The following is a 27426-nucleotide window of genomic DNA, read 5'->3' on the forward strand; positions in this document are numbered from 1 at the left end:
GAGTTAGGCTCATGTAGGACTTCATTTCCCAGTCTTGAAGAGTGGAACCAATAAGACACTTCAAGCAACTTATCATTTTATTAGGATGTGGGCCTAAATCACATTTTTGTTATATGCCCAATTTTCCAAAGTAATGACATGGTCACCTTGAGAAATACTAGTTTCTCTTTGATCCAGTGTCACTTGGCTAAAATTAAGTCAGCTTGATGCCACCCACTCCCTCCATTTTCCCTCATTTTTCCAAGGCTGAATTAAAGTTGTTTTCAAGCTCTTGGCAGTTCTGGACCAAACAACTGTCCATCTTCCGTGTATAGCAAGAGATGTTGGTTTTCATTAGCAAGAGCCTGATTTGGGAATCCTCCATTTGCAGGTTCATCCAACATGGTGACTGGAGAGACCAAGAGCTTCTTCAGCTTTGCAAAATCAGTAAGTATCCATACCTGTCAAATGCACTGTGGTAGTACGGTGATTTGCATGTTGTGAGCTTCTCCATCTAAAGATATTGACCTAATAACCTAAATGTTGTTTGTCCTTCATCTGCATCATTCATTTTCAATAAAGCCTCTGTTCCCGCCCTGCTCACTACACGTGGGCAAGACTGTGTGTTTACTTTGCCTGCTTTGTCTAAATGAAGCAGAGAGATAGGAGCATCTGAGAAACTCAAGAAAGCTTTACTTTGATTTCAACACAAATTGCTTAAGTTTTTGTGTTTTAAGTCATTGGTCAAAAATAAACCTGGCCTTAGTGCATTTCATTTGCTTCATGGAGAAACCAACTGTGAGTTGGTTTCTGACCAAGTCTCTGGGTGTATTTAACATTTTTCTGTACCTCCATTCTACTGAGTTGGAGATCCAAGTGGGATCCCGCAATTTCAGTGAGCCCCCAGGGTGATTTTAGACACAGGCAAATCTGTGAACCACTAGCTTAAATAAAATCATGCTCTGAATGTAGTGGTTACTTTGCGATCGAGAAACCACATCCCTTGGGCATTCCAGCCTACTCAGATCTATATTCCCACCTAGAGCAACACTTGCTAGAATTAAGCTAATTTGGATTTGAACTTCGGTTTTTGCCCCTGCCCCCTCAACGGGGAACTGCTGCTTCTCTTGTCTCCTCTGCTCTGAGCCTCCCAAGCAGTCAGTGCAGCACTGATTAGTTCACTTACTTTGTGGCACCGCGAGCACCTGCCACGTGTGCAAGACACCAGGGCGTTGCAGCGAATGACAGGGGCACATACTAGCCCCTGTGACTCTCATATTCTAATAAGGGAGACAAACTGAACTAAGGAAAAGATATTGATAAGTTGATTATTGTAAATGGCCTTAAGAACTCTGACAGGGATTCAAAACAGGATGCAGGATGGGGTGGGGGCATTTTGAATAGGGTGGCCAGGGAAAGCCATAGGAATCATTCTAAGTGTGGCACTATGGGGTATTCATATGCCCACTAAGTGCCAACATTGGCTGCACAAGGCTGCACCCCCAAACATTCCCTGATTCTGGAATGATTAGTACTCCCTGTCCTGTGACAGTAGAATTAAAGGGCCTGTCTTTTGCCTTTGAACTTCCGAGTTTAAGTCAAGGATCTCTGCAGTGACAGACTGTAAGGGAGCAAGAATGGAGTGTAATGAAGGGTGCTGTCTGGAGCAAGTCCCCTGAAGATATGCTTTGTGCTACTCACAGCTGTTCTGTTGCTGTGGCTGTAATTAACGTGATGCTGACGGCCTGCTGTGGGTAACCAAATTGATCCCAAGTTGCATGCAATTGTAAGAAGTGTTTTCCCTTTCTCCCCTAAACGCACAATCAGAACATACAGTGTTAATGAAATAATTGCAGGGTATCCAGGTTCAGTGAAGGCATCATGAAAACACGGCCAGGATGGAGGTTGAGATGCTCCTGCCTGAAAAAGGGGTGCCAATTAAAAGAATGCTACATAGTTGGAGGTCAAGAACAGACTACTTCCTTTCAGGGGCCTGGTCCGATATTTGTTGGTCAGTTAGAAGCAAAATGAAGATAGGGCATGCCAAGGAGTGGAATGATGACTTTGTTCTAGAAGGTTCTAGAAAGGAATTTTCTTCTATATATTGGAGAAAGGCTTAGAAATCAAAGCAAACAATGAGTCATGGAACACTACATCAAAAATTAACGATGTACCGTATGGTGACTAACATAACATAATAAAAAATTTTTAAAAAAAAAGAAATCAAAGCCATACTTAGAGCTATACAAGAATTTCTCACTAGGATATCTTCCGTTCCACCTTAAAACTCTTGCAGAGCTTATACTCACTTTTTGTCAAACAGGCCCTTTGCTTTTAGACCATAGCAATGGTTAACAATGGTTAACACCTAGAGAGCAATCTGACTCTAACTTCAGAGCTCCTACTCACTCAATCAAAGGTAACAAATATTTTATATTCATAGAAAACCTACTTCGGGTCAGGTCTGGTCTAAGAACTTTGTATCTATTAACACATTTATTCCTTATGATGACCCCATGAGGTACAGTAAGGAAACTTAGCACAGAGAGGTTAGGTGACTTGCCTAAAGTTGCACAGCTAGTAAGTGGCAGAACTGGTTTTCAAAACCAGGCATTTGGCTCTAGAACTCACTTAACCATAGCTGCAGGAATGGCGGATTTAGCAAGCATTCATTTCACAAACATTTACTGAGACATTGCAGATGCACCATGAAATAAGTCATTCATCATTTCTCTACTTTGTTTTTGTGGGAAGCCAGCCCATGGCCAAATATATGACTCTCCTAGAGCTGGACTCCAGGCCCTCAGGGAATGTACATTAGTAAAGAATTTTGTGCATGAACCTAATCCCTGTTTTTTTTTAATAATAATATTTTTTATTATATTATGTTAGTCACCGTACAGTACATCCCTAGTTTTTGATGTAAAGTTCCATGATTCATTAGTTACGTATAACACCCAGTGCACCATGCAATACGTGCCCCCCTTACTACCCATCACCAGCCTAATCCCTGTTTTTGACTTGTCTTTCTCACACTTATTTTCCTTACAATATGATTTTCCCACTTAAAAAAATATATCAAAGTCTTTTGTGAGCTTTTGTGAGCTCCCACAATTCAGGAAAGAGGCAGGATGTAAATAAACATCCCAATAACAAACACTTTGAATGTTCCTAAGTGCCCATCACATTCCTCTCTGCCTTCTGTATTAATTGATTCACCACTTCTCCTTAGAGCCCTTAGAAACTGGAACCTGGAGTTTCTAAATTCTAACCAACACCAAAGAAAATGCAGTGAAATCAGAACAAAGCAGCTGGATAACCACTTCTGTAGTCAGTTAATGGATTATTTACTTGCTTTCATGTCTGAAGTGGGGGGTGAGGGGCTGGAAAAGAGATAGCCACACTTGCCACTTGTGCATATCCCATCTAGGATTTTAGCGCTATTGGCATTTGGGGCTGGATAACTCCGTCATGAGGGGCTGTCCTGTGCGCGGTGGGATGTTTACCAGCATCCCTGGCTTCTAGCCAATGCTCCGATGACATGTGGCCTAGTAGCTGTTTTCAGGAAGTTTGTCTCTTTTTCCCACCTGGACCCCGTGCTCTGCTCACAAGCATCACTGTGCAGTCACTGCACGGCCTAGCTAAATAACTGCTTTAAAAAGAAAGCCCAGCAAGGACCACTCCTTGGCCAGCTGGAATCCATCCCACTGTAGCCCTATCCTCTGTCTGCAATGCTGTGAACACGGCTGGCTTGGGTTCCCTGTAACGGACACCTTCTTTCCTTCCAGTGGTGGCAGGTCGAGAAGGTGAACCCCATCAAGCTCTACGAAGAGAACAAAGTCATCGCGGGATTTTCCCTTTTAAATCTGCTCTTCAAACAGGGCCGTGCAGGCCTCATTCGAGGAGTGGTGGACAAACTCATTGGGCTCTACAACCAGAAGAAGATCAAGCCCGTGGTAGACTCCCTTTGGGCCCTGGAGGAGGTAAGAATGATGTTTCCTACCCAGCAAATAATCTCTTTTTAGCCCAGGGAGATTTGGGCAGCCAGATACAATCTTTTATTCAAAGATTATTCTCTAGGTTTGTTCGTTTTAAATGAGGGTCCTAAAAGTCACTGTCCTACAGTATTGGGCTTTGGATGTAAGAAATACTCTAAGTTCCACAGCAGTTCTCAAACCACGCGCCTCAACCTACTACTTGTACTATAAGCCCTTCTCAGATAGGCCACCAAGTTTTCATGGGTGTGGACGGGCCACGTGGGTTCTCAGAGGGCATGAATATTGCTGCAGAATCATTTATATTCTCACCTTGTGGGTAGATGACCTCAAGGTTGGGGCAGACAGTGGCTCAGAGCTGTTTTGTGTGCTAAACTCAGATGCTTGGAGACCCTGCGAGATGAGATGCTGTTAGCTGTCACAGTGGGCACTGTAATTATTACTGAATTGTTGGATCTAGTACTGGACTCAGTGTGTTTGTGAACTGATCTGCCAGAAGTTCTAGGATTTGAAAGCGTTCCTTGATAATGAAAAAATCAAGAATCGGTAACGTGACCTTTCAGGATACTGAAGTGTGAACTGGCTGCACTGGGGCAGGTGGGATGTGCTAGGAGGAGGCAGGGTCTAGAAAAGCCTCCAGGATCAGGGAAGTTCTGGACACTTGGTAGCTACCTATGCAGAGAAAATACAGAGGTAAGGCCTAGGTTTCAAGAGACATTTCACTGAGAAATCTTCCTAGGTCAGGCTGTTGGCTTCAGGGAGCCATGAAGCCCCCTGAGAAATATCTTAAAACATGTGGGACTGTGTTTTGGGTTTGTTTGGTTTTTGCATTTTGCATGGGTGAGTGCCTTCCAATACAAGAAATCTGCGGTACTTTGGGGAGTCACAGACATCCTTGAAAAAGATAACGAACATAATGTTCTGTGGAACAGATAGCGGGTGTTCTCCTGGGAATAAAGCTGGTGCTATTTGCCTAATGAACTAGGCTGGCCCAAATCCAATGGCTCCCCTAAGCACAGAAATTGCCCTAAAAAAAGTTTTGTGGGATCCCCATGTAATCGAGTAGAACTGGTCTTGGGTGAACGGACCAGAAGTGCACCTGTAACTGCCTCTTTGATATTGCAGTATCATGAATGGTCTTTAAAAAAAAAACAAAAACCCAGCCACCAAAACCCTGTGTCTTCTGATAAAAGAAATACATGCTTATCGTAGGAAAGTCCTAAATTAAGACAGAAGTGGAAGGAGAAAACAAGCTGCAAGTGTACATCCCAGAAATAACATTGCCAACATTTTGGCTTGTGTCCTTCCAGTCTTTTTTTCTTTTGCAGATGTTCACCATGATTCGGCTTGTTATTAAATCCGATAATCATGCATTCCTTCTGCTGTGTAATTTCCAAGATGGTTAGCCTACTGTTACACTTTCCTTGCAAACGCTTTCATTTCATTGAGTCAGACATCTGTATGGTATTCACTGTGGCGTCTCAGTGGCAAAGAGAAGGGCTGGACTACATGGTTATTGGTTCTCTGTGGTCAGGGAGGAGAGAAAATGGGGGCTAGTCAAGACCAGGGCTAAGAGATGAACTTGACTATGGGACAAAGAAGGGGGCTTATACTTAAACTCAGTGTTCAAAAGGGACCCAACAAATCTGGAAGCATTTAAGTGAGAGCTGAAATCCAAGAGGGGTCCAGTTGGCCCGATGGGTCCTTATTCTAATATTTGAAATCATTCCTTGGTCACAAATAGGTACTGAATAATTACTATGTGCCCAGCACTGTGCAGATGCTGGGGACACAGTGGTGAACAGCCAGCCAAGATACCTGGGTTTCACGGAGCTTACATTTAGAGGGATGGGGGGAGGGGTAGAAAGCACTGGGCAGTGAACAAAAATCAGCAGAGTATTTGCCAATTGTCAAAAGTTCCTGAAAGGAATTAAATTAGGGTATATGTTGGCCAGGAAGTAGAACAGGGAGACAGTTTCCACAGACCAGTGGTTTTCAACCTCTTTTTCCTTATTACCCACCCCCGCAGGAGACTTTTTAGACTTCTTTTCCTGATGAATCCCTTCTATGATATATTAATGCCATAGGTATACCATCTATCTCTATATCAGTTCAGCTACCTACCTGTCATTTACCTAGCTATCCTTCTGTTTATGTCCGGCATGTATATCTGTGCTTTACAGATTGAAAGAGTAAGATTTTTTTCATCCTCCAAGAACCGATTTTCACCCCTTTCAGGGGTGGTATCGCACCCACTGAAAATGCATTCTGTAGGATGCCTTCAGACAAGAAAGGTTAGGTATCATTTGAGCTGTGACATGAAAGAGGCAGAAAGCTACAAGAAAGTGTGTGCAAGGCAGAGAGACCCTCAAAAGTAGAAGGACAAGGATTGGAGGGATGGGTTATGTGGCCCCTTTCCACAGACTGGTATGAGCAAATGTGGAAACAGTATTTATCCAAAGGATACAAACATAGTGATTCGAAGGGGCACCTGCACCCCAGTGTTTAGAGCAGCAATGTCCACAACAGCCAAACTATGGAAAGAGCCCAGATGTCCATTGACAGATGAATGGATAAAAGATGTGGTGTATATCTATCGATCTATCTATCTATCTATCTATCTATCATCTATCTATCTATCTATCCATCTCACACACACACACACACACACACACACACACACACACAGGAATATTACTCAGCCATCAAAAAGAATGAAGTGTTCTATTTGCAATGATGTGGATGGAACTAGAGGGTATTACACTAAGTGAACTAAGTCAGTCATTGAAAGACAAATATCGTATGATTTCACTCATATGTGGAATTTAAGAAACAAAACACATGAACATAGGGGAAAGGAAGGAAAAATAAAATAAGAGAAAAACAGGGAGGCAAACAATGAGAGACTCTTAACTATAGGAAACAAACTGAGGTTCACTGGAGGGGAGGTGGATGGGGGGATGGAGTAACTGGGTGCTGGGCATTAAGGAGGGCACTTGAAGTAATAAGCAGTGGGTGTTGTATGAAACTGATGAATCACTGAATTCTACCTCTGAAACTAATAATACAATATGACTATGGACTCTGGGAAACAAACCGAGGGCTTCAGAGGGGAGGGGGTGGGGTAATGGGATAGGCTGGTGATGGGTAGTAAGGAGGACACGTATTGCATGGTGCACTGGGTGTTATACGCAAGTAATGAATCAAAAACTAGGGATGTACTGTATGGTGACTAACATAATATAATAAAAATATTATTAAAAAAATAAATTGAATTTAAATAAAATATTGTTTAAAAAAAAAAAGGTGGTGGTGGTAGTGGTGCCCGACTTAGTAAGCAGGGACCAGACAGAAATCTGGATTTTAGTCTAAGTCCCATGGGAGGCTGCTGACAGGTCATGGTCAGGAGGTGCCATATTGGGACACCAAGGGTGTGATCCATCAGAGAAGAAGCAAAACTTTGTGAGGCTGGGTCCCAGGCTCCAGCTGCAGAAGTCTAATATTCATGGAAGCTCTTGACCAGACTTGGGAATGGGAGGGGGGCACTAATCTGAGCTCAGCTCTCATTAGGGAGGGTCTGCTCATGTAAGGGAGCAGGGGACAGTGGAGCCCCATGCGATGTGGGAATGAAGTCAGGACAGGCTCAGCTGAGGACGCAGAGTGCAGGCTCTTGGGACCCGCACGGACCACAGATGGGCAGCTCAGGCTGGCAGTTGCAGTGGACTGAGTAATGGATCCTATCCAGGCAAGTCTGGGGACTTGATTCCAAATGCTTCCCAAATTCATGCACTTGCTCTCCTTTCCACACATGGCGCTGTGGCCTACGCTGGCTTCCCTCCTGTAGTGAGCTCCTGATTGGCCCCTCACTTCCATCTTGCCCCTGTGCAGAGCATTCTCCCCCCAGCAGCCCAAGTGGACTTATCACTCCTTAATCCAGACCATGTCCACCCTGCCTCAAATCCCGCTGTGACTTCCCATTGCACCTGATATGCAGTCTGAATTCTCTCCTGGACTGTACAGCCTTGTCTGGTCTTCACTCCTGCCCGCCACCCACCCCCATCATCTTCTCGCCTTCCAGCTTGCCTCCTCCATCCACGTTTCAGCGGCACCAGTGTGTCCCTGGTCCTGAAAGTACCCAAGCCTTTGGGAACAGAGGTATTTTGAACACTCCTCCTCCAGATTTTCACAGAGCTGCTTCCTCCCACCCATTCATGTCCCAGTGTCAATGTGACCTATATAGAGAGGCCTTCCCTAAGCCTGTCCTGAAAGGTGCTTCCTACACAGCCACCCGCCCAGGTCAGTCTCCCTCTTTTTACTCTATTTGACAACTCCACTGTATTTATCCCTGGTCGAAATGATCTTGCTCATCTGCTGGCTTTTGTTAAGACTCTCGTCTCCCTTCCACTAGGAAGTAAGCCCCAGATGAGGAAAGACCCTGACTGTGCCGTTCAAGACCCCAGGGCCTGGCACAGAGTCAATGCTCAATAAACACACATTCCATGAGTGAAGTGATGAATCCAACAATACACAGAAATACGACTACCTGGGTATCATCTATGTTCAACTATAAATATGTGTTGAATAAAAGAAGGAAGGAAGGAAGGAAGGAAGGAAGAAAGGAAGGAGACATACTAAAACAAGGCATTATTACTTTTAGACAACTTGGGCCCAATTGACGTTTTGGCCGAATCATCCTTTGCTGGGGGTGGGGGTTGCCCTATGCTTTGTAGGATTTTCAGCAGCACCTCTGGTCTCTGCCCACTAGACAGCAGTAGTGCCCTCCACTGTCAGCTATGGTGATAAAAAATATCACTAGACTTGGTCAAATGTCCCCGGAGCGGGAGAGGGAGGAGCGGCAAAATCTTCACTAGTTGAGAAACACTGCTTTTAAAAGAAGCCATGTTGGTTAAGAAAGTCACTAGGAAAACAAAGGAAGTATACGTTCCTATAGTAGGCTAGTCATCCACAGAGGGGAGACAGACAGCCGTTGCCTGTTTGCCAACAAAAACGTCCACAGCCACTCATCAGTAACACCCACCAACTTTCTGGGGGTTCTTTTCTACAATATTTACAGACATCTGTTTAGAGCTGCAGTTGGGCCAAACTCAGTTATTTATCAAGCCCACGCGGCTTTTCTGGGCTCGAGGAGAATAGAGCATGCTTATTACTTGCGAACCCCAGAAGGATGACTGTAATGATTTTCCCCTCCCCTTTGGTAAATGATTTCACAAAATTGCTTTTCAGGCCAGCTCTGTAACTTCATCGATGGAATATAAAGCCCATAGGGATTAAAAGAAAATTTTCTTGGGCTCTCTGAGCCCTCAGACTAGAAGATTTAATAATTTCAGAAGCGATTTAGTGTTTCTTTTTAGTCATCTGTCTTTGACTTTATTGTAAATTTAATACATGAAGCAGAGATATGCTCCAGCTTCAGGTTTGCCTCCAGATATTAAATGTGCAGCTGTACATTAAGTTAGAAAAAAGCTCATCTTTTCAAACAGTTCAGAGGTGGGAAAGGAACAAAACATACTTGTATTTGTCAACCAAGCAGCAGTGACATTATTGAGACCTACTATGTGCTGGTACTATTTTAGGATTCCCTGACCCTTAAGTTAATGATTTAGTTTCTGAGACAACACCAAGGTGTCGGTCATGGGGTACTATTTTCAAATGCAACTGGATTTGAAAACTAGAGAGAATAATGTTAATTAAGAATGAATGCTCACAAGTGGCTCCAAGAACGAGGTGGGGCTTGGTTGAGATCAGAAGGATACAAATTCTTTGGATGATGTTGGGGGGTTATGAAACAAGGCATTCCAAGCCAGAGGGACAGTGACAAAATCTCACAAGCAGGAGTATGGGGTAGGTGGGGTTGAGAGGTCTGAGCGAAACACAGCAGAGGTGGCTCGCTACGGAGGAGAGGAAGTAAGGTTGGTTTGGTCAATGGAGTCACGTCCTGGAGGCCTTCATTGCCAAGCAGAGGAGGAGGAGTTGACGTTCTAGGTGAGGTGACTGCTCTTAGAGAGCATGGCCTAAGGCACATGGCACCATCTGACCCTTTCAATTCCCGGAAGCCCATCCGGGTGTGACACTAGTGTGATACACCTGGACTATATAGCTGTGGCCTCTGAGTACAAATGCCTTTGCCCATCTGCCATTTCATAGCACAGGGAGGACTCTGTTATGAGCTGAATTGCGCACCCCTTCAAATTCATATGTGGAAGCCCTAGCCCTCAGTACTTCAGAATGGGATTGTATTTTGAGACAGGGCCTTTAGAGAATGAATTAAGTTAAAATGGGGCCTTGGGGCGGGCCCTCATCCAGTCTGACTGGTATCCTTCTGAGAGGAGGAGATTAAGACAGACAGAGAGACCCCGGGGATGTGCACACAGGGAGACTGTGTCAGGATACGGTGAGAAGAGCCATCTGCAGGGGCACGTGAGAGGCCTGAGAATATAACCAACGCTGCCGGCACCCTCATCTGGAACTCCCAGCCTCCAGTTTGGTGAGAAAATGAATTTCTGTTGTTGAAGCCACCAATCTATGGTATTTTGTTATGGCGGCCCCAGTAAACTCATATAGGGTTCCATGAAGATCTTGGCAGTTTAAAAGTCTTGTATTAAAGGCATTGTCTGTAGCATTTTACAACATTATTTACATAATTGCTTATGTTTGCACTCTCTAATATGGTACCACTAGCCACATGTGGCTATTTAAATGTAAATTAATTAAGTCAAATTAGAGATTCAGTTCCTCAGGGGAACTAGGCACATTTCAGGTGGTCAGTAGTCACATGTGGCTGGCGGTTGCCATATTAGATCATGCAGAGATAGAAGAACATGCCTGTCATTGCAGAAATCCTGCTGGAGCTGATCTAGGAGATGATGTCATCCTTCTGTTTGAAAGTAGGAAAAAATTTGCCTTCCTAGCAATCTGGCATGATTACCTTATAGCAAATTATGTTAATTATGCCTTTCCTTGTATATCTCTCTTTGCCTTGACTGTAGTGAAGCTTGCTATCCAAATGCAGTCACTTATTTAAGTGTCCCTAATCCCTCATTATATATCCCCTGCATTTTTCCCTTCATGTTAATAGTTGTGGTTTAATCACATGTGTGCCTTTCATCCTTATGCCATCACAAAACCTACACAGAGATAGGTCTGCCTCAAAGAATCAATGAAGAAAAAATAATATGTGCTGAGCTTGATAGGGACACTTAGCTGTCCTGGAGCAAGACAATGACTTGATAAGGGACAGATTAATGTGAAAACAGCAACAGAGGGTGGAATGACCCAAGAGACAAAGCCAGGTCGGGGGGTGTGACTGTCAGTATAAAGAAATGGCAGACTTCCAACTCTAACACCAGACTGGGAAGTTAACAGAAGGTGAAGCCAGGCATCGGACACAGTTGTCCAAATCCAAGCTAAGGAGGCAAAGACTCAAGGAGAAACCATGGAAAATCCCACTTAGTTATGGCAGATGGCAAGTGGCTGGCATGGACTTTCTTTAAAGATTTGGAAACTCGTTCTGAGGCACAGTTGGCAGTAGGGAAGATATTTTAAAGCCATCACCCCACAGTAGGCAAGGTGTGTTGTATCATGGGCTCATTGGTTTTGAGGAGGGACTGGGGGCCGATGGTCTGGCCAGGAGGTCACTGCAGATTTTGAGACATGGGTAGGTGAGCCCCAGACAGAAGTGGGGGCAGTAGAATGACAGAGAATTAAGTGAGTCGGGGTCATTGGAAAGAAGGGAAGATGGAAATAAAAGACAAAAGAGAAGCAAGAATCAGAGATGATCAATGGTCTTCTAACTTGGGAGACCAGGAGTGGGGTGCTGGCAAATACCACTTTATTCAGCAGTAGTAGACACTATCACGAGAAAATATAATGAGCTTAGTTGTGAGTTTGGTTTGAGGGTGATGGTAGAACATGCAGGTGGAGATGTCCACAATTCAAACCCGCAATCACATGGAGATGAGACAGGAGGGTAATTACTGGTAGTATTACTACTACTGTTGCTACCGCCACTGTTTCCAGAGGATTCACTGTGTGCCGGGCATTGTTCTAAGTGTTCTGCACGTATTAAATCATTTAGACCGCCCAACAACCCTAACACCCATCTACTGTTATCCCCATCCTCCAGGTCACAAATGTGAAGCTTTCGGGAAGCTACACTTGCCCCAATCTCCTGTTTATATTGAATTCAGTAAAAATTTGAAGCCCAGGAAGTCTGATGCAGAAAAGTTATTGAAAAAATGGCAATGAACAAACTCATTGAACAAAAGAATAAGCAAAATAATCACATTAGCAAACACTTTGCATAGCTTGTCAATATGTACCAAGCATTTTCTGTTAATTCGATCACTGCATCCCCTCAATAACCTCGCGTGGTGGGTACCATTACTATCACTGTGGCACAAATAAGGAAACGGGGTTTGTGACGAAGGTGCCCCAGGTCACACAGCTTGTATGTGGCCACACCGTCACACCAAGACAGATCAGTTCTCGAGTCCATGCCACTTCTCTGTGGCAGAGGGAAGAAGGCTATAAGGCCAGAACCCCAGCATCCCCCAGCCTTCACAACAGCAAGCAAAAGATGAGGTGTCCACAGACAAGGCAGTGGCACGGGGACCACCGTGGCAGCCTGACAGGTCATTAGTGTCCGCTGCTGCTGACAAGTGGGGAAGCACATAGAGGAAAAGCCTTTGGATTTGGCCCCGGGTCATGTTGACCTTTCAGAAAACCCTCTCAGTAGGATGATGAGGGCGGAAGCCTGAATGCAGAGGGTCAGGAAGGGAACGCGTGGAGGAACGCGTGGGTAAGACAGGCTGACAGCCAGCATAAGCCTCCCATTCAGCACTGAGCGATCAAAAGCCCTGAAAATAGCCAGGAGGAGTAGGCTCCAGGGCAGGGCTGTTTAGGAAGTAGAATAGTCGTTGTCTAGGCCTGTGGGATTTGGGGGGTGGGGTGGGGAATGAGAAGGACCACTAAGAGGTATGGTGCTTCTGTTCAGAGGAATGAAAATGTTCTAAAATTACTGGTGGTGGTAGCTGCACAATTCTGTGACAATACGAAAGACCATTGCATTATATGCATTGTATGCATTATAATGCATTATGCAGTATGGTATGCGAATCAGATCTCAATAAGGCTGTCATATTGTGGGGGGATGGATGGACAGAAGGGTTGTGTAGAGTCGGGATAAGGGGAGACGGGAGGAGGTACAGCTTGGGAAGTCCCCTGCCTCAGTCCTTAGAGTATCCGCTTTGCATGGCCTTGTGAGACCATCCACGTATCCTGGTCCCTTCCCCTGGTTTCCAGATGAGGAACCTGAGTCCCCACAGAAGTTACGGCTATGTTTGCTTTGTGTCCCTAAGTTTTGTTTTTCCTTTGCCGCATGTCCCCTTTTCTCACAAGGAGAATCCTAGAATTTTCAGTTCAACACAATCACTCCCGCCCCACAGGCACACACACACACACATTCCCAATTTCCATGCACAGTCTCCCTGCATGCCCTGCTCACGTGGATTTTCTGCAGCTCCAACCTCCCAGCACCAGCCTGTCTTCAGGCCCTGCCATGCACCCGCCCTCAACCCTGCTCTGAGCTACCCAACAGATCAGCAAATTGAGACATAGCTCTGGCTAGCTTATGCATCTGTGCTGGGCTGAATAAGGAACCAGTCTATAGACCTCTTGATTTTAATGCAGAGACCCATTTCTGGCTTCTGACCTGCAGAACTGTAAGAGAATAAATTTGTGTTGTGTTTGGCTGGGGGAGGGGGTTGTTATAGCAGCAACTGGGAATTAAGACCTCATCTATTCAGCAAATACAGAGCTGGGCTCTGAAGATGCACCTGTAAGCGGGAAGAGGTGGGTCCGCTCTGAGGGAGCAGCCAGGGTGGCAGAAGTGAACAGCCAGACGGTTACATAAGCAGGATGTAAAATCCACAGGGAGAGAGCTGGAGGGGTGACCAAGGTGTGTGCTACAGCCCGGGCCCAGGCCTGGAAGCTGGAGACAGAGAGGCCGGCACATCCAAGAACAGGGAAAAGGTGCATCTGGCTGAGCAGGAAGTGACGGGGAGGCCTGGAGGCAGACCTTGAGAGCAGGGGAGGAAACAGAGCAAGTCCAACTCCCACCACTGCCCACTCACTGCCCCGGTGCCGTCTTCACTCCGCCCAACTGCATCCTTGTGGCTCTTCAAGAACCTGGGTCTCTGTGGCCCCATGCCTGTCTTTGTGCTGTTCTCCGTTATTTCCACCTAGCATGCCCTTCCCTTGTCCTTGTCCTGTGAAATTCTTGCTCCCTTTTCAAGATTTCAGGGATGGTGTCGGCTCTTCTGCAAGAGCGTTCCCAACAACCCAGTGTTGCCATGACCCACCACCCCAAGAGATTAGCCCCTGATTTTGGATTCCCTGGGCTTGCCTCCTTCATCAACGTGTTCATGGAGAGTTACCTATGAAAAATGTTGAAAAGGAAAAAAAGATAAATGGAGAACATAATGGTATGTTCCAGCAGTTTCTAATTGGAGGAATTAAATGACCTCATGCCTGACAGATATTAAGTGCTTGCTAGCTATTACTCTTGCAGGGTAGTGCGGATGTATTCCCCACAGAGTTGAGATCTTTGGGGCCAGGGACTCTCAGGCGAGAGACCAAGCAAGGAGGACACAGGGCGTGCCGTGCAGAAGATTTCCAGGGCCTCCGGGCAGACGTGTCCATCGGTCCGGTGCAGCGTCTAACCATCCACGCTCTAACCAGAAAATTTTGTCTCCACCAGAGACCACAGAATGTGGCCGGATTAGGTTTATTTACAGCTAAGCGCTCCTTCTGGGAGCTCAGCAATAAATACATTTCTGTGATGAAGAAAATGATCGCTTTTGCCTTCATGCCTATCATTCGGCTGAAAATACATCACAAAATTGGAGTTTCTTGTGAGCCAGGGACGGAGTCCATGCAGGCTGCTCTTGGCTGTGTTTTTAAAAGACCTAGACGAAATTCTGCTACTTCCAAGGCTAGAAATGCCTGGTTGCTTCTGTTTGCTTTCCAAGTCGATGGAGCAATCACTTTATAGGTCTCATTTGCAAGGTGACAACAGAAGGACCGTTTTCAAATATTTTCCGAGGTATTTGTACTGATGTGTTAATCTCGGATTCTGACCTATTCGCTAGAAGCAGATAAGGAAGATAACTGTGTGGCAGGCCAAGATCGTTTGCACACTGGAGCACACATTTAAATCACAGAATGCCTGATGAACAGTCGCATCCCGGCAGGCAGGTGTGCTGTGGGCGTTGCCACCACTTCCGCCTGCTGGAGGCATTCTCCTCCCTGAGCATCCCCTTTCCCACTGAAAATGGGCTGCTGTGACCAATGACCACAGGCTGAATGGCTTAAGACAACAGAGATGTATTGTCTCCCAGGTCTGGTTCTGGAGGCCAGAAGTCCCAGATCAACATGTCAGTAGGGTTGGTCCCTTTTGAGGACTGTGAGAAAGAATGCCTTCCAGCCCTCCCATAGCTTCTGGGGGTTCTCTGGCATCTTTGGTGTTCCTTGGCTTGGAGACACATCACCCCATGGCTGACTCTGTTCACATGGGGTGCTCTCTGTGTGTCTCCAATTCTCCCCTTCTTATAAGGACAGCAGTTGTTGGAATAAGGCTCACCCTGCTTCTGTGTGACCACATCTTAACTGATGACATCGACAAAGACCCTCTTTCCAAATAAGGTCACATTCTGAGGTCCTAGGAGTTAAGATTTCAACGTATGAATTTTCAAAGAGGGCCTGAATTCAATACACAACAGATGGTGAGTCAGATACACTCAGAATGGGAGAATGTTTTGTGAACCGTAAAGAGCTGAGGAGACAAATTTCTGCATAAGGGTTAAAAGAACAGGCTTCAGAATCGGGCCAAGTCCTCCTTCCATTGGTGATAGATGTGAGTCCTTGGGAAAGGCACCTGACTTCACTTCTCTAGGCTCCCCTCCTTCATCTGTGAAATGGGGATAATAGTAGTACCTCCCCTATGGGGTTGTTGTGAAAATGTCATAGCCAGTGTGGGGCCAGGCTGTGGGGCTTGTCCTGGCACCCTGTAAAAGTAGGCTCTGTTACCATCTGGGGAGGGCGGGGTAGGGTGTGGCCTTGTCTTTCTGTCTCTTATAATTCACTCTCCCAGGGCTGGCTCCCCCCTGATTTGCCACCACTGTGACGTGAACAGGCTTTACTGTTGCTTCTTGCCTTTGCTTTTACTCATTTCCAAAGGCATCTGTGGGAGCTGCTTTCTGGAACAGAAGCTCTAAGCAGCCCAAATGATAAACACATGCTGGTGTTTGGATCCTCTGATCCTCCAACCATCTAGGCTCTGATTACTAAACCGTTAGCTTGTTTGGGGCGGTGCTGTCAGGGACGTGCCATGCTCTGGTTAGTCATTTAATAAACTCCAAGCGAGCAGCTGCTGTTGGAGCCCTGGGTGAGCGACAAAGCAATGACGGTGGATCCAGTTTGACATTTACACTGAGCCAGGCACTGTCCCGGGCACTTGGCGTGCACTGGCTCGTCTGCACTCACAGCAGCCCTGAGTGCTGTAAGGAACTGTTATCTCCCCCCTGTACACATGACCCTGAGAGGTCGTACAGACCAAAGTGCTAAAGCTAAAACTCAACTCTCCAGTGGGCTCTCTCCTGAAGCCATGCTCGTGGCAATAGCTTGGCCCCTTCAAAAGCGGGGGTGACTGTGTCCTAGGCCCTAGGCCCTGCTTGCCCAGTCTCCCTGATTGGAGGCCACTTTGTTCAGGGGAAGAACAGTGGGTTTCAAGACCCTGGTGCATCCTTCCCTAATCCCAATGATTGCAGATGGGTGACTTTGGGTTGCAAGCCTCAGTTTCCTGATTCTGTAAAATGCGGCTGATCACCCTTGCTCTTCCCGCCAGTTTTATTATTTTTTTTATTTTATTATTTTTTAAAGATTTTATTTATTTATTTATTCAACAGAGATAGAGACAGCCAGCGAGAGCGGGAACACAAGCAGGGGGAGTGGGAGAGGAAGAAGCAGGCTCATAGCAGAGGAGCCTGATGTGGGGCTCGATCCCGTAACGCTGGGATCACGCCCTGAGACAAAGGCAGACGCTTAACCGCTATGCCACCCAGGCGCCCCCCCGCCAGTTTTAAAATCTGGGGCAAGCCATGTGTATGCTGTAAACTGTGTGCTGTACAGAAATGCTGCAGAGTGGGTGCTGAATGCAAATTTGGTTTCTTCCTTTCCATATCTCTTCCCAAGTGTGGGTCATTTTCGTGGCTTCCCTAGCAAGACACACATTATCATTCAGTGAATTTGCTCCACAAACCCCCGTCGGGTGAGGATGGGGACATGGTGATTAAGCTGACAGCCACACGATGCTCACCTCAACCTTTTGTAGGTAGCCTCGTTATGTCCGTGGTTCAGATGAGAAGGTTGAGGCCAGGAGAGCTGATGCATCCTCCAAGACACAGGACTCTGATGGTAGCACAGATTACCTTGACTCCAAGGCTGGTACTCCAGAGGACCGCTTTTACCATCCAAACCATTGAATGCAGGGCTGTGCTAAGAAATGTAGAGGTGGGGGCACCTGGGTGGCTCAGTCGGTTAAGCATCTGCCTTCGGCTCGGGTCATGATCCCAGAGCCCTGGGATGAAGCCCCAGGTCAGGCTCGCAGCTCAGCAGGGATCCTGCTTCTCCCTCTGCCTCTTCCCCTCCCCCTGCTCGTGCTCTCTCTCTCTCCTCAAAAAAAAAAAAAAAAGCATAGAGGGGACATTTCAGAGAGGCTGCACCCCACCCTGCATCTTCTTTTTGCACAGCATTTTGCTGGACTTTTAGGCATCAAGTCCTGGCCCCAGTAAACACACAGTGACAGGCAGGACAGATGACATTATGCCCATTATACCGGATTTTAAAAAGAGGGACTAGGCAAGGTAATGTGTACAGAGTAGCAGAACCAGGAATCCAACTAGGTTACTTATTCTGGAGGTCACGTGTGTTTGTGAGTATGTGTGTGCTTGTGTGTGTGCTTGTGTGCTTTGCCTATTGTATTGCCTTTTTCCCCAGAATAAATTTTTTCTTGCAATTAAAAGCATAAGTTATATAAATAGCATATAATCACAGTATACGACGTTTAGAAAATAGAAGCAAAGAGATCACCCACAGTTGTGCCAGCGTAAACAAAACGACTTCTGTTTTTTTTTTTAATTTTATTTTATTATATTATGTTAATCACCATACAGTACATCCCCAGATTCCGATGTAAAGTTTGAATGCTTCATTAGTTGCGTATAACACCCAGTGCACCATGCAATACGTGCCCTCCTTACTACCCATCACCAGTCTATCCCATTCCCCCACCCCCTCCCCTCTGAAGTCCTCAGTTTGCCTCTCACAGTCCATAGTCTCTCATGTTTCATTCCCCCCTCTGATTACCCCCCTTTTCTTTATCCCTTTCTTCCCCTACCGATCCTCCTAGTTCTTATGTTCCATAGATGAGAGAAATCATATGATAATTGTCTTTCTCTGCTTGACTTATTTCACTTAGCATTATCTCCTCCAGTGCCGTCCATGTTGCAGCAAATGTTGAGAATTCGTTCTTTCTGATAGCTGAGTAATATTCCATTGTATATATGGACCACAGCTTCTTAATCCAGTCATCTGTTGAAGGGCATCTCGGCTCCTTCCATGATTTGGCTATTGTGGACAATGCAGCTATGAACATTGGGGTGCATATGGCCCTTCTCTTTACTACGTCTGTATCTTTGGGGTAAACACCCAGTAGTGCAATGGCTGGGTCATAGGGTAGTTCAATTTTTAACTTTTTAAGGGACCTCCACACTGTTTTCCAGAGTGGCTGTACCAACTTGCATTCCCACCAACAATGTAGGAGGGATCCCCTTTCTCCACATCCTCTCCAACAATTGTTGTTTCTTGCCTTGTCTATCTTTGCCATTCTAACTGGCGTAAGGTGGTATCTCAGTGTGGTTTTGATTTGAATTTCCCTGATGGCTAATGATTTTGAACATTTTTTCATGTGTCTGTTAGCCATTTGTATGTCTTCATTGGAAAAGTGTCTGTTCATATCTTCTGCCCATTTTATGATTTGTTTATTTGTTTCTCGTGTATTGAGTTTGAGAAGTTCTTTGTAGATCTTGGATACCAGTCCTTTATCTGTGGTGTCCTTTGCAAATATATTCTCCCATTCCGTGGGCTGTCTCTTAGTTTTTTTGACTGTTTCCTTGGCTGTGCAGAAGCTCTTTATCCTGATAAAGTCCCATAAGTTCATTTTATCTTTTATTTCTCTTGCCTTTGGAGATGTGTCGTGAAAAAGGTTGCTCTGGCCGATGTCATAGAAGTTGTTGCCTATGTTCTCCTCTAGAATTTTGATGGATTCCTGTCTCACATTGAGGTCTTTCATCCATTTGGAGTTTATTTTTGTGTATGGTGTGAGAGAGTGGTCAAGTTTCATTCTTTTGCATGTAGCTGTCCAATTTTCCCAGCACCATTTATTGAAGAGACTGTCTTTTTTCCACCGGATGTTTTTTCCTGCTTTATCAAAGATTAGTTGCCCAAAGAGCCGAGGGTCCATTTCTGGGTTCTCTATTCTGTTCCATTGGTCGATGTGTCTGTTTTTGTGCCAGTACCATGCTGTCTTTGTGATCACAGCTTTGTAGTACAGCTCGAAATCCGGCATTGTGATGCCCCCAGCTTTGTTTTTCCTTTTCAACAGTTCCTTGGAGATTCGGGGCCTTTTCTGGTTCCATACAAATTTAAGGACTATTTGTTCCAGTTCTTTGAAAAATGTCCTCGGTATTTTGATCGGGATAGCATTGAAAGTGTAGATTGCTCTGGGTAGTATGGACATTTTAACTATGTTAATTCTTCCAATCCATGAGCATGGAATATTTTTCCATCTTTTTATGTCTTCCTCAATATCTTTCAAAAGTGATCTATAGTTTCTAGCATATAGGTCCTTTACGTCTCTGGTTAAGTTAATTCCAAGGTAACGCATGGTTTTTGGTGTTATTGTAAATGGGATGGATTCCCTAATTTCTCTTTCTTCAGTCTCGTTATTCGTGTATAGAAATGCAACTGATTTCTGGGCATTGATTTTGTATCCTGCCACCTTACTGAATTGTTCTATAACTTCTAATAGTTTGGGAGTGGATTCCTTTGGGTTTTCCATATAGAGTATCATGTCATCTGCAAAGAGAGACAGTTTGACTTCTTCTTTGCCGATTTGGATACCTTTGATCCCTTTTTGTCTTCTGATTGCTGTTGCAAGGACTTCTAGTACTATGTTGAATAATAGTGGCGAGAGTGGGCATCCTTGTCGTGTTCCTGATCGACTTCTGTTGTTTTAATGTAGCCCATACCTCCTTTTGTTCCTGTACGTCTGCTGCCCCCACCCCCAGCTGCAGTTGTAAGTGCTCCAGATGTGCTCATGAGCTTGTGTGAGCAAATTAGGAGCGTGTTAGGATGCTTGCTTATGGAGGGACATAGCGTCATCAGAAAATGGAGGTGTTTGCTTTGGCCCATTGGGGGTTGGGGCTTCAACATATGCATTTTGGGGGGGGATACAAACATTCAGCTTGTGACACTTCCTCAATTCCCTAGAGACACTTAGATCAATCCTTCTTTTCTTTCTAATACAAGAATTTCAGGTAAAGAAGTGTCCTTTCAGTATTGTTTAGGTGACTCAAGGATTCCTCACTTGACCCACTTTTTATTTAAGACTTTTTTTCTATTTCCATGTAGCTGCATGGAATAATTTTTCATTCTTTTGTAAGCCAACTTACATTTATTGAGCACCTACTATTTACCGAGCCCAGAGCTAGGGGCTGGAGAGGCGGAAAAGCAAAGCATCCTTGCAGAGAATACCAGCTGGTGGTAAAGCAGGCATGGGAACAGACAATTAAAATACAGTGTTGCAAGCTCAGTAATGGGAGAGCTTCACAAGAAAGAATGCTGGTAAATAGGAGGGCTTCAACTCTGCCTGAATGTTTACAGGTTACAAAAGATTCATGAAACACCCCCTACCTGTCGGGGGACTGGACTTTATTTGCATACCTCTTGTGGGCAATATGTGGACACAATGGGATGTTTAAGTGCTCCAAATCCTGAAATAATTTTCCTGTGACTAAAAAAACAAAGGTAATATTAAATATCTTGGCATGGCTTCGTTATCTTTAAGAAAAAAAAAAAAGAATCTGAGGCAGAATCAAGAAAGAAAAAGCAAGAGCTGAGAGGAGACACCTGACATTGTGCTCACTGCCCTCCTTCCCTTTGACAAGATTCCAACTTTACTCTTTGAGTTTCAAAATTTGACTGGGAGGTTTCTTCTGATCTTCCCTGGAGGAAACTTCTGAGAGCAAATGCGGAAGAGTCCCTGCTGCCCCCGTGGAGATCACTTTCCTGTTCAGATCAATTGTGACGTCGCTTCCCTGCTCCTGGTTTCCACGTGGCTCCTGTGTGCCACTGCCCTCCACTGTCCTATTATTTACAAGTTGACTTCCTTCCCTCTGTTTTCCGGGTTGGCAGTCTTCCCCGCATCATTATTCTCTGTTTATGTCATTAGATGCAATTTAGGTTTGTTGTGTTACTGGATCTTCCCTCGATGCTTTGCAAGTATGACTCACTCTGTAGCTTTCATCCCCCATGTCTGTGCTTCCCCTAAAGTGTTTGTGAGCTTATCCTGACTGGCAGTGTGGAGAAGCATGCCTTAAAAACAAAAAACAAAAAACAGTCATTAAAAATAGTCAGGAGCAGTGGCTACCGCTTCTCTCATTGACATTCCAAGCATTGTGTGGGATCTAGGAGGTCTGGGATCATATTGGCTGCAGGTTTAATTTTTTTTACTTCTCCTTGCTGGCTGTTGTCTGAGTTTCCTCTCACCATCCATCTCTGCAATTCTGGGATGGCCTTGGCTCGCAGCAGGAATTCCTGTCACAATCTTCCACCTGACAGTGGTGTGGGATGAACAGGCTTTTCTCAGATGTGCTCAACAGTAAACTTTTTAAAAAGTGCTTTCTTTATTCGCTCTTTTGATACCTACTCTGTTATGGGGAATGTTATGAGGAAAACAACGTCCCCACTGTCTTAGCATCTGGAGTCTGGAAGGAGAGAGGTCTGGTGTGTAAACCCATCAATCCCAGGACAGTGTGGTTCTGTTGGGAGCACAGCATGACCAGGTCTGGGGAAGCCAGGGAGGGCTTCACAGAGGAGATGGTACTTGTTCTGGTTCTCCATCCTGGGCCACTTCCTACTTATCATTGTGCTTATCACAACAGGAGGGTCATGTGACAGATGTCCGTATAGTCAGTTAGAGGGTGTCTGATATGTTGCATTTGCCAATTTCTGTGATGTAAATACTGCGACCATGACCAATAGCAAGTTATCAATATGACGTCATCCCAGAATGCACAGTCGGGAAAAGGCACACACAGTCAGCTGTCGGAGCTAGCTTCCCTGCCTGGTACACATATCCTGGCGCCAGGCTCCGGGGGTTGATTGACAACACAATCACTTGGAAGATGGATCCCACCAGGCACAGAGCTCACTCCTGCTAGCTCCTGTGCGAGCAAACCCTAGCTGCGTGCCTGCTGGACTTGAATATTCTTTGTAAACATATAAATTCTTCCCACATGGAAAACAGGGATGCCTGAAGCTCTCCTTGATTCCCCGGAGTTCTGACGAGGGCCCTGGTATCTGACGAACAGGCACAAATAACATTTCCACTTCAAGGGAAGGAAAATGAAAAGTTGAGAAACAGCAGCTGCTCTTTTCTACTGAAGGGAAGTTTCAAAGACTTCCAGATAGAGCTAAAAATGGACTTCTCAGGGCATGTTTCACAAGCGTGAGTACCAATGGTTTGGGAAATGCGGCTTACGGTATTACTTGGCATGTGACATCGTAAAGACTTGGAGAAGTCTGCATTAAAGAAACCTTATTAATACCAGTGAAATGGCCATTGCCCAAAGGTGCTAGTACGTTACTGTCATCAGCATCAGCATCTAACATCATCTGGGCACAGACTGCATGCCAGGCATCACGTTGAATCCTGACAACAAGTGAATAAGATGCAATCACAATCCCCATTTTATAGAGGATGAAGCAATGTCTTAGGGAGATCCAATAATTTTCCTGGAGTCACATGGCTAATAATGGGCATCTGAAGCCCAACAGTCTGACTCCAGAGCCTTGCTCGTAACCATAACATGTGAACTCTGACTCCCATCCTGCAGAATAGGGCTGCACAGCTGATTTGCAGTAGTAACCAGCCAGTGTCTACACCAGCCTGCACCACCCAATATGGCCAGTGTCCAAACCAGAATCCCAGGTTATTAATTGACAATGAGAAACATAACCCCAACCTTAGATATACAATATCTTTGGTTAGCCCCGTGTCCCTGTTGAGGAGAGAACAGGGGAATCCAAATGCTAATCAGCCAAGGTCCTTGGTTTCAGTAAGGAAGTAACAAAGAGGTCATTCGGCAGCTTCTATTACTTGACCTTGTTCCCCACTATCAGCCCAGGGACGACCCTCTCATCCTCTGGCTTGCTGCCCTGGGCAGTTGGGCAACAGCATTTACTGAAGGCTGCCTTATTTTCTCAAGTTCTTTGGTCATCTGCCCTTTTGAAAACTACAGCTGCTCATTCACACAGCACGCATTCAGAGAGCTTTTACTGCAGCCTAGAACCATGCTAGACACTCTGAATCACAAAACAGATGCAGTGGTGTGCTGGAGCTGGCTCATACCAGCTCACAAAAGCCTGTTGTTAAATAGGAATTTTGTGAGCCAGTCATTCAACGAAACTATGCTATTAAATATCAAAGTATATAAACTTCTAATTTAAAAATTATATTTTAAGAAAAGGTAATATATACTTAAAACTCCTCAGTTCTTAACTGTTTTATAATTGATGATCTGTGCTCTTAAGGTTATTTACACTTATTTTATCTGGATAGGGAAAGTACTATATAATGGTGGCTACTCTGCATTGCTTCACGATGATAGACGCAGTGATATCACTTGGGTAGCTTGAAAATCAGCCACAGTGGGAGTATTTACACCATGGAAACCAGGGCTCGATTTTGTGTGGCTGTTGATTGTATAAACTTAAGAAAGTAAGGGAGAAAATGTGAATACTGCAGATTAAACTTGAAAATGTGTCGCGGCTGGTGCTGAAGCTGAAAGAGGTGACAGTTTATTGAGTTAAATTTGGATGAGGGTGAGAAATAGCTTAACAGTAGATCAGATATCAATCATATATCAGGGCCAATAACACCAAATCTATTGGGCATGCAACTCAGTTTGTCAAGTCATGATTGAATTCTGACCATCGGCTGGCTACAGATAGAACAGTTCCATGAAAAACAGCAAAAGCATTCTATGAGAATGAGCTGACTATATGGGCTTTAAAATAAAGAGTAATATCTTGTCATCACCTGTAAATTGTGGACTATACATTCACTATGTGAGTAGAATTTATAGTAAATATATGCATGTCCATATATGTGCATATATATATATATATTTTTTTTTTTTTCAGAGTCAGTTGTTAAATACTTAGCAGCATACTGCTGGCTGTGAACATGATCCTAACACATAGGAACTTAAAGTCTGTTTGGGAGGGAAAAAAATGGTATGGATGAAAGAAGAATTAGGGGACAAGAAAACATAAGACAAGGGAGTACATTGTTTTCTATGGGGAGATGTTGCAGAAAGCCTGTTAAGTAGATGGGAGGGCCCCATATGGGAATCATCAGGGAAGATCTCACAGAGAAGATGGACTTCAGTAGAACCTTAAAGGAAGCATAGAATAGGATAGTGCCAAGCTTGGGTAAAAACAGAGTAAGCAAAGGCTTAGAGGCCTCCTCCTAGAAGGAGAACACATCGGTGGCATTCCAGCACCGGTTACACCCCAAGACTGAGCCTATGGGGATGCATGAATGAAGAACTAATGGCAAGTGGGGTAGGAAAAATGAGATGGGACCAGAGGGGGGCCTTAGAAGCCAGAAGAGACTCTGAGACAGGGATCCAAGTGGGGGAGGTGGGAAAGCGAGACAGGAAAAGAAAGGCAATCAGTGCAAGGTGCATTAGCAAGCCTGCTACCCTTGTGGGTAATGGAGGTTAAGCCCACGGTGGAACTATGAGGCACCACAGAACTCCCATCTCTGAGTAATCCCACCTGATGGATGAGGAAACCGGAATACTTAAGCATCAACTTCTGACAGTGGTTAATTGAAAGCTGCTCTGAGGATGGGGAACATTAATTTTTCCACACCTCTGGCCTGCTGTGGAGGCAGCATCAGCAAGAGAAAGTCTTTGGGCAAAGAAATGGGTGAGTAGCACTCTGGGACCAGCGAGGATGAGGGTCTGCTACACCCGTTAATTCTGGGTTTGGTGAACTCAACAGTAGGGGTTCACTTGAGTATGTTGTTGAGCCAAGAAATGTCCTTGGAAATGCTGCCTCCCCAGCCGCTTCCCCTATGACAGGATCCCTACAGCATGGTACAGAGGAAGGAGTCAGGGGCCTGGGTTCAGAAGATCAAAATTCAAGTCCCTCCTGTAGCACTTAGTAGCTACATGACTATGAAACTCAGAAGGTCCGTGTCTCCTCCTGGTCTGGAAAATGGGAATATTACTGTGTTCCCCTAAGGTTGTTTTGAGGATGAAAAAATATATAAATATGAGGGTGGTTTCTAAATCGGTATTTTGTATTTTGATCACATACAGCAATATCAAAGAAAGAAAGAAAGAAAGGTTTTTAAAAGAATCTATAGCAGAGTTTCTTTTTTTAACCTCCTCCTAAGGGGATCCTTCTTATGACATACTGAATTCTGTCCTTTCTTTGAAAGGCAGGCACATCTTCAAAGCGACCTCTGTCATTTCTCCACTTTGTTGTCACCATCCTGTGCAAAGAGCGTCCTCTGATTAGTGGTGATTGCCCTCATGGTGATGTTAGTCATTCTCACGGTAACAGCTGGGCCAGCCAGGAGCTCTAACACACATTGCTTTGATTTAAAAAAAAAAATTTTTTAAAAAGTCATCCCTGTGTATTACTTCAGTGAATCAAAGATTATAATTCATCCACCAGCACTTGAAGAATATCAAGAGATAGTCTTGAGTAATTTGTCTCCTTAGCCTAACAAAGCCTCTGAAATACAACCTAGATTCTCAGAATCACCTTGGAAGCCTCACTTCATTAATGGGGGGCCAATCTGGAGGGATGATGAAAGAAAAATAAAGGGAGAGATTAGAGGAAGTCTAGGCTCATCTTCCCAGTAAGCATTACTAAGAGAGATGGAAGGTGGAATCAGAAGGGGGGGAAAGTAAGAAGAGATAGAAAAGAGAAGGTTAAGGGATCTTTAGTTCTAAGATATACCTATTACGTGGAAAGGCATATCTATGCTTTGTAATTTCAGTGCCATTACCTTTTATTAAAGTAGTTCCTGTAACTGTATCTCCTTTAATATTGGGTAATAAAAACTGCTAAAGGGACTCAAGTCCCACTGCAAATTAACGGAGATAATGAAATTCATCCAAATGTAGTACCAAAGATCCCTGTTCAGCTTGAAATCACTGCATTTAGGAAGGCACTTTTCAATCCAGCTCAGAGAACTAACCACAATTTCTTCATGTTTTAGAGTATTTGTAGTTTCCATTAATAGGCAGTTTACATGGCTACCAAGAGAAAACTGAGACTCAACAAGACTGGTATAGGGTGGAACAGAGATTTGGTTCCTTCTGTCTAATCTAAGGGTCCCTCCACTATAGTGCCTTGATCTTTTGGTTCCAGTAAATTTCTTGGGATGTAGGAGAGATTACTACTGAAGTAGGTTAAAAAGTAATGAGGAAAGTGTATGATTTGTTTTGCCTTTGAGTGGAGATACAGGTTGGAAAGATTCCGAATTCCAAGACTTCCCCATCTTCATACTTGGGGGAGCCCCAGGAATGGAAATCGCTTGAAGTCAGACACTGAATTTCTGGATCTGTAAGACCCTCCAGATGTAAGCAGCCCCTTCCCACCATCCTAGGAAACATTAAATTATAGGATACCCAGTTAGGCAGGTAAATGAGGAGAAGAGACATAAACCTGAATCTCTTCTATCAAAAAGTCACGCTTTGAAGAATTTCATGGTCTAGTAAGTGTGTGAATGGGGAGCTGTGGGGATGCAAAGCAAAGGCAGTAAGGAATTTGCTAATTGGCTCAGGAAACGGGAAGGTTCTCTCACTGACCCTACACCAGCTGGCCCAGCAAGCTGTTTATTCTGTGTTGTCTTAGAGGCCAGGAAATGAGGATACAGTGAGCCCAGTAAGCTAGTTACTGATGGAGACATTTGGAAATGTTGTTCTCGTTATATTCCAGTTAACAGTACTACCATACACACAGATGGCCATGGTAGAACTCTCTCCTCCACAGACACATACTCACACGT

The 27426-nt window shown here is 44.8% G+C and overlaps 1 protein-coding gene across 1 annotated transcript in view; it reads left to right on the forward strand.

The window, feature by feature from the left end:
• VAT1L (vesicle amine transport 1 like) overlaps positions 1-27426 on the forward strand; it is a 143887-nt gene that overhangs the window by 71393 nt on the left and 45068 nt on the right. The window contains exons 6-7 of the mRNA XM_002920764.4: positions 371-426; positions 3768-3962. Coding sequence (XP_002920810.4) covers positions 371-426; positions 3768-3962 — 251 coding nt within the window. The remainder of the gene's footprint in view (positions 1-370; positions 427-3767; positions 3963-27426) is intronic.

This window comes from Ailuropoda melanoleuca, chromosome 12, assembly GCF_002007445.2.
Source record: "Ailuropoda melanoleuca isolate Jingjing chromosome 12, ASM200744v2, whole genome shotgun sequence".
NCBI lineage: Eukaryota > Metazoa > Chordata > Mammalia > Carnivora > Ursidae > Ailuropoda > Ailuropoda melanoleuca.